The 13,360-nt window shown below is 40.6% G+C and overlaps 1 protein-coding gene across 2 annotated transcripts in view; it reads left to right on the top strand.

Moving 5' to 3' along the window:
• The first annotated feature begins 2,329 nt into the window (after window positions 1-2,329).
• Window positions 2,330-13,360, top strand: part of NTF3 (neurotrophin 3) — a 160,557-nt gene continuing 149,526 nt past the window's right edge. Inside the window, exon 1 of one of the 2 annotated variants that reach the window (XM_077468555.1) lies at window positions 2,330-2,505. In XM_077468555.1, coding sequence (XP_077324681.1) covers window positions 2,497-2,505 — 9 coding nt within the window. In that variant the 5' untranslated portion in view covers window positions 2,330-2,496. The remainder of the gene's footprint in view (window positions 2,506-13,360) is intronic. The other variant, XM_077468561.1, reaches the window with a different exon arrangement.

The following is a 13,360-nucleotide window of genomic DNA, read 5'->3' as shown; positions in this document are numbered from 1 at the left end:
AATGGCATGTAATTACAATTCTTGATATAATCGTTCACAGCAGGGCGCTCCAGCGCCCACCAAGAGTCACTTTGAGGGTTTACAATTTTGTGGCAACACCAACACCTTGTTCTGCCATTTCTGCAGAGCATATAGGGCAGGCCCCTACTTTCAAACATCCTACTTGCAAACGGAAGGAGACAACAGTAAGTGAGATGAAAAAAGACGGACTGCAAAACAAATTATACAGGGGTGATAACCCTTCCCTATGTTTTCCAAAAAGCTTAAAAATAGATTTTTTGACTGGAGCTACACTTTAAAAATGTACCAGTTGAAAATTACAAACAGATTCTACTTAACACAACAAACCTACACAGTCCCTGTCTTGTTTGCACCGCCTGCATATTGCTGTTCTGAGTATATAGGGCCTGGGGGCCACACGTATTTCCTTTTTTTAATATGGGTACGGGGTTCCCCTTAATATCTGTACAAGACCCAAAGGGGCTGGTAATGGGCAGGGGGGGCTACCCATGCCATTTTTCTCAATGATTTTCATCCATATTGCCGGAACCAGATATAACATTAAAACCGCGAGCAGTTTGAAATGACGTTATTTCCGTTAAATGTCATTTTGTGCAGGGACTGTTCTAAACACAGGAAACACGTGGCACTTCACAGGCATACTATAGACACCCCCCAGGCACGATATTTAAAGGAATATTTCACTTTTTTTCACTTTAATCGTCATTAAAATCAGTGCTCCCGAAAAAACTGAAGTTTTTAAAACTTTTTTTTTGCATTGACCCATGTCCCCTGGGGCAGAAGCCAGGTCCCCAAATCCTTTTTAGGACAGTATCTTGCATATTAGCCATTAAAATTAGCACTTTTAATTTAGAACGTTCAAGTCCCATAGACTTCAATGGGGTTCTAAAGTTCGTACGAATTTGCGGTCCGTTCGAAAGTTCTGGTGCGAACCGAACCGGGGAGTGTTCGGCTCATCCCTATTCCTGAGTAAGCACCTTGTTGGCTGCAAGGCTTTGTGAGAGAGGGACTGTCCAACTTGAGTGTTCATCCAGCTGCGAATGGCTATTCTCTGGATGCAGTCAAAGTAAGCAAGTTCTTTAACGTTTTTTGGACTTTGACATTGAGAGTACCTGAACTACCTTTCCCAACCCTCTGATCCCAAGTTGAAAGACTATTCAATGGTTTGAGTTTTGCAAATAAAATACATTCAAGTGGATCTATTGTCAGTCTCAAGTTACTGGGTCATCTACCACGGGACATCCCCTAGACGTGAAACAAGGAGAACGGAAGGTAACAGTAAGCCAAAAAATAACCAGCAGCTCCTTCGGGGGTTAGTGCTACATTTAAACGACTCTTGGACGTGTATCTTAAAGAACACAACATACAGGGATATGGGAAATGATTATCGACACTGACACACATACACCTTCACAGGTTGAACTGGATAGACTATTGTCTTTATTCAACCTTACCTACTATGTAACTTTGTTAGATGGGTTTCCTCTGGGTACTCCAGTTTCCTCCCACACTCTAAAGACATGCTGGTAAGTAAATTGGCCCTAGTCAAGCGTGTCGGGACCCTTCGGGGTAAGACCCCGCTATATCAAGATACCTCTCAACTCAACTCAGATGACCTCTGGTCAGAAGTGGCTAATAACTCACATGCTAACAACCTGATATTTTTCACGTTTCACTTTCACATACAGGTCTCCTTCCCACCCTAGCCTCTGACTGGACAGTGAAAGGACAAACAGCAGAATAATGATCTAATCATTCGGTCACTCTGCTCTTATCTCCTATCAGCATGCTACCTGCACTGCGGCACATTCCATTAAAAAAAAATAACATTTAGTGATGTATCAACGATTATCAAGCTACATTAATCTGTGCCTTGTTAAGAGTTCAGCTTTAATTCGCTTTTTAAATCTCCTTCTAGCCAGCTACAGAAACTCCACTGCGTCCTATAATTATCAAACAAAAGTGAAAGCAAATCATACATATCAATGAACGTACCTTCTCTTCCTTGTTTCCGTAATGATAGTGTAGTGCTGGAATTAAATCTTTTCCCTGTGTCAGTTTTTGCCCATTGAGATCCTCTCCAGGTGTTCTCGGTATACACCTGTCTCACCTTGCCTCTGTCTCCTGGATACACAGGTCTCTTGCATCAGAAAGACAGAAATACAATGGAAAACAATTACTACCCATTAAAGAAAGAAGAAAAAAGTGCCAAAGGAAATAAATAGAATTAAGACGTAGGTTGTTGCCATGACAAAAAAAAAAAACTTTGGGATTTCCCTCCCTTGGCCATTGTGCCATTGACATTTCAAGGTTATCAGTCTGCAGGAAGATGAGCCAGAAAGTTTTAGCACTCATTCGGAGATTCATGAATGGTGCACGGTAACCGCTGAACTCTTTCATTATAAACGCCAATGCGCACTCTGATATCGGAAAAGGCCGGCCAGAGAGGGGGCGATCCCTGGATTAAAAACTGATATGCTAAAGGTAATTGAGAAAAATATGGGATTATGTTACTTGTGTATTTTATTGTATGTGGAATGGACAATACCAGAGACGCAATTCAATTGTATCATATTGTAGCAGAAGACTGGAATCTTTTTGGAAATCACCACCTTTAAGGCCTGATTCACACCTATGCATTTTTAGTGCTTTTTGCATTTTGCAGATTTGCACTGCAGGCCATTTATCATGGTTTCCTATGGAACACGTTCTGTAGTGCAAATCTGCAAAATGCAAAAATGCATAGGTGTGAATCCAGCCTTACTGCATTTATTTCTATGCATTGTGCTACAATTAACCAATTGCAATCTGGAAGATTTTAGCCCCTTCATGACCAGGGCATTTTATGCTATTCAGCGCTGTGCTGCTTTAACTGGCAATTACGCGGTCATGCAATACTGTATACAAATTTTTTATTGTTTTTTTCATACAAATAGAGCTTTCTTTTGGTGATATTTGATCACCACTAGGTTTTTGATTTTTTGCGATTTAAACAAAGAAAGACTGAAAATGTTGAAAAAAAAAACACAATATTTTCTACTTTCTGTTACAAAACATATCCAATAAAATCTAATTTCTTCATAAATTTGGGCCACAATGTATTGTGTGCTATGTGTCTTTCGTAATAAAAATCCCAATAAGTGTATATTAATTGGTTTGTGTGAAAGTTATAGAGACTACAAACTATGGTATATATATATATATATATATATATATATATAAACTATATTTAATATATTGAAGCTTACTAATTATTAAATGTGGCAGCTGCATTAATTTCCTTTTGATAGGCATTTTCCCTCTGTTTTCACCTTGTGATCTAGCAGCAACACACCTTCTGTAATTGAGCACTCACGCTCTGGATAAAGGAAGACAGGGAGCCCCTTTGGATTGTCAGTCTGGGGGGACGGGAGTGTTATGTCGCTTACACACGAGCGGAATGTCTGACAGAAAAAGTCAGACGGAAGCTTTTTATCGTATATTCCAATCGTATGTATGCCTCATCTGACTTTTTTTTTTCGACAATTCTGACGGACCTAGAAATAGAACATGTTCTAAATATTTCCGACGGAACCAATTCCTATCGGGAAAACCGCTAGTCTGTATGCTGTTCCGACGGACCAAAAACGACGCATGCTCTGAAGCAAGTATGAGACGGAAGCTATTGGCTACTGAACTTCCTTTTTCTAGTCTTGTCGTACATGTTATACGTCACCGCATTCTTAACGATCGGACTTTGGTGTGATCCTGTGTACGCAAGACAGTTTCAGCAGAACTCCATCGGGAAAACCGGTCATGTGTACGCGGCATTAGATGTACAAGGAGATTTAGGTACACTAACAATTTGAAGCTGAACTCTAGCTAACACTTTATAAGCAGTTGCAATATGGAATAAAGGTTTTGCGTTAAAAAAAAAAGCTGATTATAGTAAGCACCCCTAGTAACGTTAAAATGGTTTGTCTCATCTCTGTAATTTATACATTCTGGGTACAGAAGGATAGCACAGGCTGGATCACCAGATGAAAATAGAACAATAAAACCTAAAAAGGAAAACGAATGTAGCCATCATCACATCTAAGAATTAGTAGGTTGCAAATTAATAAATGTTTGCTTTTGGGTCTAATACCGCTTTAATGGTGCTTTTATTTGACTGGCCTTTGTATGTTATAATTATACCTATACCACTTGATTCAATATGTTGGTTTGACTTACATTTTTCTTATACCCACGGTTTAGCATTATGCGGCCAGAATAATAGAGAGGTTTTTGGTTAGTTACATCTGAGATCTGCAAATGTAATTGTTTGGAAGAGGAGTGTGAGACAGGGAGGGATTAGAAGGACACTGATCCGGAAATTAAACGTTGCATCATTTACCCACAGAGACCACAGAGCTAATCCAAGCTGTGAGTACTTTGCAGTGTTGACACATAGAAAGTCTTTACGAAAGGGATACTACAAGCTACTGTTGTAGGTGACAGAGAGCTGGGAGTGGAGTGTCCCTGAAAGCAGAACATTGGTCTTTTTAAAAATTAGGATATTGTTTTGTAATAAGGAACTGAGTGGATCACTATATTTGTTTTTTTGCAGGACTGTAAATACATAGCACATTTTTGTTTCTGTGCTTGCTTGGTATTTTCTCTATCTCATGCTACTGACAGATTACAGTTTTGCTCATACGTTTACATACCCTGGCAGAAGTTATGATTTCTCTGCCATTTTTCAGAGAATATGAATAACACAAAAACTTTTCTTTCAATCATGGTTAGTGTTTGGCTGAAGCCATTTGTTATCAATCAACTGTGTTTACTCTTTTTAAATCATGATCACAACAGAGACTACACTGATAAAAAGTTTACATATCCCCATATCTTAATACCGTGTATTGCCCCCTTTAACATAAATGACAGCTTGAAGTCTTTTTTTGGCATTTGTGATTAAAAGTTTACATATCCTTGTGATTTTGGCCTGATAACATGCACACAAGTTGACACAACAGGGTTTGAATGGCTATTAAAGGTAACCATCCTCATCTGTGATCTGTTTGCTTGTAATTAGTGTGTGTGTGTATAAAAAGTCAATGCATTTCTGGACTTCTGACAGACCCTTGCTTGCATCTTTCATCCAATGCTGCACTGATGTTTCTGGATTCATGGGGAAAGCAAAAGAATTGTCAAAGGATCTGCGGGAAAAGGTAGTTGAACTGTATAAAACAGAAAAGGGATATAAAAAGATATCCAAGGAATTGAGAATGCTGATCAGCAGTGTTCAAACTCTAATCAAGAAGTGGAAAATGAGGGGTTCTGTTGAAACCAAACCACAGTCAGGTAGACCAACTAAAATTTCAGCCACGACTGCCAGGAAAATTGTTCGGGTCGCAAAGAAAAACCCACAAATAACTTCAGGTAAAATACAGGACTCTCTGAAAACATGGGGTATGGCTGTTTCAAGATACACAATAAGGAGGCACTTGAAGAAAGATGGGCTGCATGGTGGAATCGCCAGAAGAAAGCCATTACTATGCAAAAGCCACAAAGTATCCAGCTTACAATGCGCCAAATGGCACAAGGACAAGCCTCAAACCTTCTGGCACAAAGTCATTTGGAGTGAGGAGACCAAAACTGAGCTTTTTGTCCACAACCATAAAAGCTTCATTTGGAGAGGAGTCAGCAAGGCCTATGATGAAAGGTACACCATTCCTACTGTGAAAATGGATGTGTGCTCTACAAAGGCTCAGGAAATTTGGTCAAAATTGATGGCAAGATGAATGCAGTATGTTATCAAAAAATACTGGAGGAACATTTGTATTCATCAGCCAGGAAGCTGCGCATGAGACGTACTTGGACATTTCAACATGACAATGATCCAAAACAAGGCCAAGTCGACCTGTCATTGGCTACATCAGAATAAAGTGAAGGTTCTGGAGTGGCCATCTCAGTCTCCTGACCTCAATATCATTGATCCACTCTGGGGAGATCTCAAACGTGCAGTTCGTGCAAGACAGCCCAATAATTTACAGGAACTGGAGGCTTTTTGCCAAGAGGAATGGGCAGCTTCACCATCTGAGAAGATAAAGAGCCTCATCCACAAATACCACAAAAGACTTCAAGCTGTCATTTATGTTAAAGGGGTCAATACACGGTATTAAGATATGGGGTATGTAAACTTTTGATCAGGATAATTTGGGTAGTTTCTGTTGTGATTATGATTTTAAAAAGAGTAAACACAGTTGATTGATAATAAATGGCTTCATCCAAACACTAACCATGAGTGAAAAAAGTTTTTGTGTTATCATTCATATTCTCTGAAAAATGGTAAAGAAATCATAAATTCTGCCAGGGTATGTAAACTTATGAGCACAACTGTATATTATTCCTCACTCTCTACTATACTGGGGACTTTTTCACACACATTGAACATTGACCTTTATTTTCTGAATGATAATTTTTCCTCCTACTGCCCACCAATATTGCACCATTTTAACTCCCAGTTACCACCAACTTCAGGACATTGTCTGTGTTTCTTGTTAACAGTTTTTTTCTTACTACTGACACCAACACTGGGGCATTTTTCTCCTTCCACTGACCACCGGCAATGCTTCACACTGGCCACTGACAATGGGGCATTGCTTTACACTAACCACAAACAATGGGGTATCGCTTCACACCGGCCACCGACGACAGGGAATTTTTTTCCCACGTCACTGATCACCAAATCAGGGGGATTTTTTCTTCTCAGTGACCACCAACACTGGACCAAGTTTTTCTCCCACAGTCTGTGGACAATTTTTTCCTCTAAGGGCTCTTTCTTCGGCTTCAACACAAATTAACGGCTAGTTTACACTTGATTCAAAATAAGGCTTCGAACACGCTTTGTTAAAGCTCTCTGAACGCTAGTCAAAGGTTTACTGAGGCTGCACACGACCTGCTTCCCTATTTGCTATAATTCGATAAGTGATTCGATATAAGCGGCAATTACGAGTGACCTAGTGCGCTTCCTGAAGACGTTAACAACGAAACGTACGTCGGAGCGGTACTTGGTCATGCTATTCGACGCCACTTCCGGCCCTCTGGTTCATCGGTCTGCAGGCCTGGAACGCACATCAAAATCGAATGCGGAAGGACCTTTTCCTGGGTCGGAGAGTGAGTCTTTCGGTCAGAGCGAGCAGTCCCAGTGCCAGGTCAGGCACATAACCATGTAAGGAGCCTTTTGGCTGTCTGTTTTTTACTTATTTTTTATTAAAGTCAGTATTATGCCATGGATCTTTTTGTATTTTTTCACATTTGCCGCTTGAATCTGTGAAGAGAGACATACCATCTACTATCATTTGCATCAGTATCCATATGAGCAGGCATTATCCTGTACAAACAAAGGGATAGGGTGCGCTATGGAATTTGTTATACAGAGAGTATGTAGTGTAATATAGGTAAGAGCAGCCTCTATTATGTTTCCATCCAGATGGATGGAACAGTGAAATAGGTGAGAGAAAGAGAATAGATATGGCGCTATACCTTATTAAACTCACTAAAAAAATTAAATAAAATTGTACAAATTTTCCAGCTTGCTGGCTAATATTTTTTTAAAAACAGAGATAGACCTTGATAGACTGAATAATAAAATCAATAAATGATAAAGTGCTGGGGGTCAATCCTTATTAAATAGTGAATGCAAAGTGAATATAAATTTTCCAGAGTGCTGGTTAGTAAAATGAAATAAAACTGTACGGTCCACAAAAAATTAGATAAAGATGAATAAATAAATATTTAGATAAATAATTAGAAAAACTACCATGAATCAATCAATATTCAATAGTGAAAACTACTCAAGGTGCTTGTGACTGTGATTGTGGCACAACCAAATGAATGGCCACAATGGGGAACAATTTTCTAATTATTTATCTAAATATTTATTTATTCATCTTTATCTAATTTTTTGTGGACCGTACAGTTTTATTTCATTTTACTAACCAGCACGCTGGAAAATTTATATTCACTTTGCATTCACTATTTAATAAGGATTGACCCCCAGCACTTTATCATTTATTGATTTTATTATTCAGTCCATCAAGGTCTATCTCTGTTTTAAAAAAAATATTAGCCAGCAAGCTGGAAAATTTGTACAATTTTATTTTATTTTTTTAGTGAGTTTAATAAGGTATAGCGCCATATCTATTCTCCTTCTCTCACCTATTATCCTGTACAAGCATGGTTTGACTTACTTTTTAATTAAAGTGGTCAAACGGATCTGGTAAGCAGTTTGGACTTGCATCTTCACAACTGGTGTAGTTCTGCGTGTAAGATGGAGGGAGTCGCAAGCCTTTTTCCTGACTTGTTGCTATATCACGATTACTATCTGTTTTCCACATTCTGGATCGGCAGAATTCGGGCAGAATTCATTTTTTGTAGAGACACGTCATTGGGACTTTACATTGTCAATTATTATAATTATTTGTGGTGGTTCACCAATGTTCACTATTTCTTCAGTGTAATTATTGTCATCATATATGTGCATATTTTTACTCTGGTGATTATTATATTATTTTAAGTATTTTTGCCACAGCTATTGTAAATTAGTGGTTTAGAAAATATTTTTTGCAGAGTGCCCCTAATTATTGTTATCACTCTATAGGTGTCTTTTTCACTTCTCTAGGGAGCTGCTCTTTGTGTTTTTTTTTTTTTTTTTTTCACATGCCGCGGAATTTGAGCAGTTGAATTTCAACTGTTTTGTCCAAAGCCCGTTACTAAATAAAATGGTTAGCTTACAGTCCTGTTTACACCTGATTTTGCTTTGCTTCGCTTCAGTCTATGGCAAAGCTTGCTTAAAGCCCCACTGAAGCCTCATCGAAGCCCCACGAAGCCCCATCGAAGCTCCACCAAAGCCTCACCTAAGCCTAATTGAAGCTTCATCGAAGCACCAAGCAAATGCAAGGTGTAAACAGGACTGTAAGCTAACCATTTTATTTAGTAACAGGGGCTTTGACTGGCGTTCAGAGAGCTTTAACAAAGCGTCTCCAAAGCCATGTTTTGAAGCAAGTGTAAACTAGCCCCAACTGACCATGGACACTGTTGAATTTTTTTCCCCCAACTAACTGTGGGGAATTTTTTCGTCCCTCTAACCACTGACGTTGGGGTTATTTTTCTTCACTGACACTGGAGAATTTTTTTTTTGCCACTGACTACTGGCACTGGAGAATTTCTTCCTCTCATTGATCACCAACACCACAGCATATCATTCTCTTACAGACACTGGAGATATTTTTCCACTGGCTGACCATGAACACTGTTAAATTTTTTCCACCAAATGAGACTGGATATTTTTTTTTCTCTCAATGATTATTGACATTGCCACTTTTTTTACCTCTGTTAACCGCCCATGTTCGGGAACTTTTTTCCCTCATTAACCATCAATGCCAGGGGTGTCTTTCCTCCCACTGACCACTGATTCCAGAGCTTATTTTTTCAAAATGGTTAATGTGTGCCAACATGGACACTATTGCCAGTTATAGTAATGATACCCTTTACACACAATAGATATGAGGAAGCTCCCATTGCTTCCTTTGGAGAGGTGAAATGTTTCCTCCCACTGACCACTGATTCCAGAGCTTATTTTTTCAAAATGGTTAATGTGTGTCAACATGGACACTATTGCCAGCCATAGTAATGATACACTTTACATACAACAGATAAGAGGAAGCTCCCATTGCTTCCTGTGGAGAGGTGAAATGTTTCGCTCAGCTATATCACACTGAGTAGACCAAACAGGGCAGTGCAGATCGGGTGGTATATACATTGCAGTAATACCATACAGAAAATGCTGCGTTATATCAGTCTTGAAGTCATAATCTATTGTAACAAAATTTATTATTTAGCTCTTGTTTTACTGTCATATTGAAACCTTGGATGTTGGGAGGGGGAGGAGTCGGTACCAGAGCACCTCCCTGAATTCCTCAACCCTCTGTTTTTGGTGCTGCAGACAAGTGGGTTTGATGTTCCAAACGTCGTGGTCTGGTTGTAATGTCAAGTATTTCTGGATATGAGTACATGCCCTGATATACTCCGCTACTATGGTATATATTATTAAGGACCCCAGAATAGCCTTGCTTAATGAACCTGTTGAGGGCGCGCTTAGACAAACTCAGACTAATTTGCAACTACTTGGAAGAAACCACTGGTTGACCTGGCAGTGATGAAGCACAAGCTCACTTGGATCATGGTTAATGAGAAGCTGGTCAGTATACTTCATTATACATGTCCATGGTTGGAGAGAGTTTGGAATTCATGGATAGAATACCTTCAATCTTCTTTGTTATGGCTACTATGGTGGTAATCGGGAGTGGTGGCAGGACAGCCCCCCCCCCCCCCCCCCCCCATTTTTCTTTATTTTTCCTTCTTTTGCCTCCTTTGTGCTCATTTTCCTGTTGATGTCTATACAGGATCTTTAAGTGCTGCCAACCACCTGTTGTACTAGTGGGGGGTATTTTTTGTGCCTCAGTAGGCACTTGGTACTAGGTTTGGGAATTGTGCCCTTTAATTGGAGAGCTTGCAATGTATGTCAGTTTCCTTTTAGCATATGCAATGCTGATGCTATTCTTTACCTTTCTTGTGACCCATGTAAGTCTGCAATTACAAATGATTATTGCTGCCCTTACTTATTTGTTTGCAATGCATTTTGCTTGCGTAGTGGACTTGCATCTGCCTTTCTGATTGACGATTGAGGATGTGTCTGTTTTGGCCTTGTTCCCCCTTTTCTATAAAAAAAAAATCTTCAATAACATTTATTCAAAGGAGAGTGGGAGGAGTCACTGCATTCTCTTAAAAAGTCACTAATTGGTAAGGTTGAATAAAGACACTAGTCCATCCAGTTCAACTTGTGTGGATGTGGGTGTGTGTGCGTATTATGCCTTTACAACTTTCCATAGCCCTGTGTATTGTGTTAGCTAAGATGCCCATCAAAAAGTTGTTTTGAATTTATCGTCACTCCCTGCTAATACCACCAATTATGGAAGGGAATTCCACATCCTTACTGCTCTAACCATAAAGAACCCTCTACATAGTCTAAGGTTAAACTACTTCTCAACTTCATTGAGTGGCCATGTGTCTTCTTAAGCAACCTGAGTCTGAATAATTTTCTCTCTGTGCTAGAATCACCATTTAGATATGTGTATTGCAATTATGTCTCCTCTCAAACGTCTCTCTTCTCCAGGGAAAATAAGTGTAATGTGTGTAGCCGTTCTTCATAAACTAGATCATCTAGACCCTTTTTTAGCTTTCTTGTCCTTCTCTCCAGTACCAGCGCATCCTTGCTGGTGACCAGAACTGGCATACTCAAGATGTGGCCGAACCACAGTTTTGTAAAGCATCTGAATTATTGATTTATCTCCTGAGTACATACCCTTTTTAATGCATACAAATGGTCTGCTGGCCTTGCTTGTCGAAGCTTGGCTTTGCATGCTATTACTGAGTCTGTCATCTACTAGGACCCCCAGATCCTTTTCTATCCTCGATTCTCCCAGATGTTCTTCCTAATGTGTAACTTGCATTCACATTTTTAGCCCCAAATGCATTACTTTACATTTTCCTCCACTGAACCTCATTTGCCGCGTTGCCCACCCCTCTTTTTTATTGAAATCTTCTTCTTCTTGCCCCCCCCCCACACACACACTTGTACACACTCAGCTGCCCCCCCCCCCCACACACAAACACACACCTGTACACACTCAGCTGCCCCCTCCCCTGTACACACACAGCCTCCTCCCTTCACTTGTATTCACAGTCCCCACTTGCAAGGTGGCTTTCCTAGTCCCAGGTCCTGTTTCTACATGTCTCTGTGAGACACAAGAGCAGCTTCAATCCAAAATATAGTACACTCAAGGGGTGCACATGCAGGAAGCAGCCAGAGGTGACAGTAAAGAGCCTGACTGTGAGCTGAATAACACAGAGCAGCAGCTGCTGACGCACGAATATAAAGAGCCAGCCACAGCTACAAAGCACACGCCCTGCCTTGCCTCATTCCATGTTACCCTGCTTTCCCGCATATGGAAGGACCTAGAGGAGTGGGGCGGTTCCTCCTTGCCATGGTTTGAGCGGATCAATAACCTTAAGATGGACATCCTGCCCAAGCTTTTATATCTTTACCAGATGATCCCCATCATGGTTCCTAAATCCTTCTTTACATCCCTACGCTCTCTCGCTATCAGAAGTATGTGAAATCAGGGTTTGCCTAGGGTAAAATACAAATTACTTACCCTTCCGAAGCTACAGGATGGAGCGGGCCTACCTGCTTACGAGACCTACTACAAAGCTACTCATGTGGCATGCATCCTGGAATGGTTACCATGCCCCTTCCTGAAGGCTTCTGTCACCATAGAACAGGACTTGGCACCCGTAGACCTCCGGGCACTTCTCTGGGGATATAAAACCGACCTTGCCCATCTGCCCTTTCCCTCACTGCTAACACTCGCCTTTCTCAGACTCTGGTATAACAGGGGTCTATGTTCCACTCTGTCTTCTGACCCTTCCTGCTGTATTCCTTGTTTGATAACAATAGGGCCCTTTAAACACCCTGACTGACCTCAAGCACACTCCTTTGTACATCTGCTGCAAAGGACACCAGTTACGCCAGCAGGTTTTCATGACTGGCTCACCACCCTACATTCGTCCACGTTCACAAAGCACTGACATGCTCCCTCCCAAATCCACTGATCCCATACTGAATTTGAACGACTGTGCTCCCTCTCGGAAACACCCGGACACCTTCTCTCAACTATATACTGTGTTCTTCAAGCTCTTACACATGATAACTTACCACCTTACACCAGGGTGTGGTCTGTAGACTTGGGAGAGGACATCCCCCGACCGGATTGGCAAACCTTGTTTGATTATATATCCTGCTATTCTCAGGAAAAGAACTACACAATTCTGTCAAGGTGGTACAGGGACCCCTCCACATTGCCCAACATTTTCCCATCTACTCCAGCCTCTTGTTGGGGATGTACTTCTTCTACAGGGACATATTTACACATCTGGTGGGAGTGCCAGAGGATCTGTCCCTTTTGGAATCAGGTATTTGAATGTTATAATAAAATCTATGATGAAACACTGACACCTTCCCCTAAGATTGCTCTTCTTTCAATACTCCCTGGGTCAATAACATCACAAAAATTGAGTCTCCTCCATTTTTTCATGTCCTCAGCAAGACAGGTCATCATTTTGGAAGACAACCTCCACTCCTCCCTTGTCATGATGGGTATCGATTATGAATAATACCATAAGAATGGAGGAGATGCTGGCCCTTGACAAGGACACCTTAGGTAAATACCAGGTACTCTGGTCCCTCTGGCTC

This window comes from Lithobates pipiens, unplaced genomic scaffold, assembly GCF_037356315.1.
Source record: "Lithobates pipiens isolate NorthernLeopardFrog02 unplaced genomic scaffold, aLitPip1_a1.2 Scaffold_8, whole genome shotgun sequence".
Classification (NCBI taxonomy): Eukaryota; Metazoa; Chordata; class Amphibia; order Anura; family Ranidae; genus Lithobates; species Lithobates pipiens.
The sequence above is the reverse complement of the archived record's forward strand: the minus strand, read 5'-3'. Positions and strand labels throughout refer to the sequence as shown.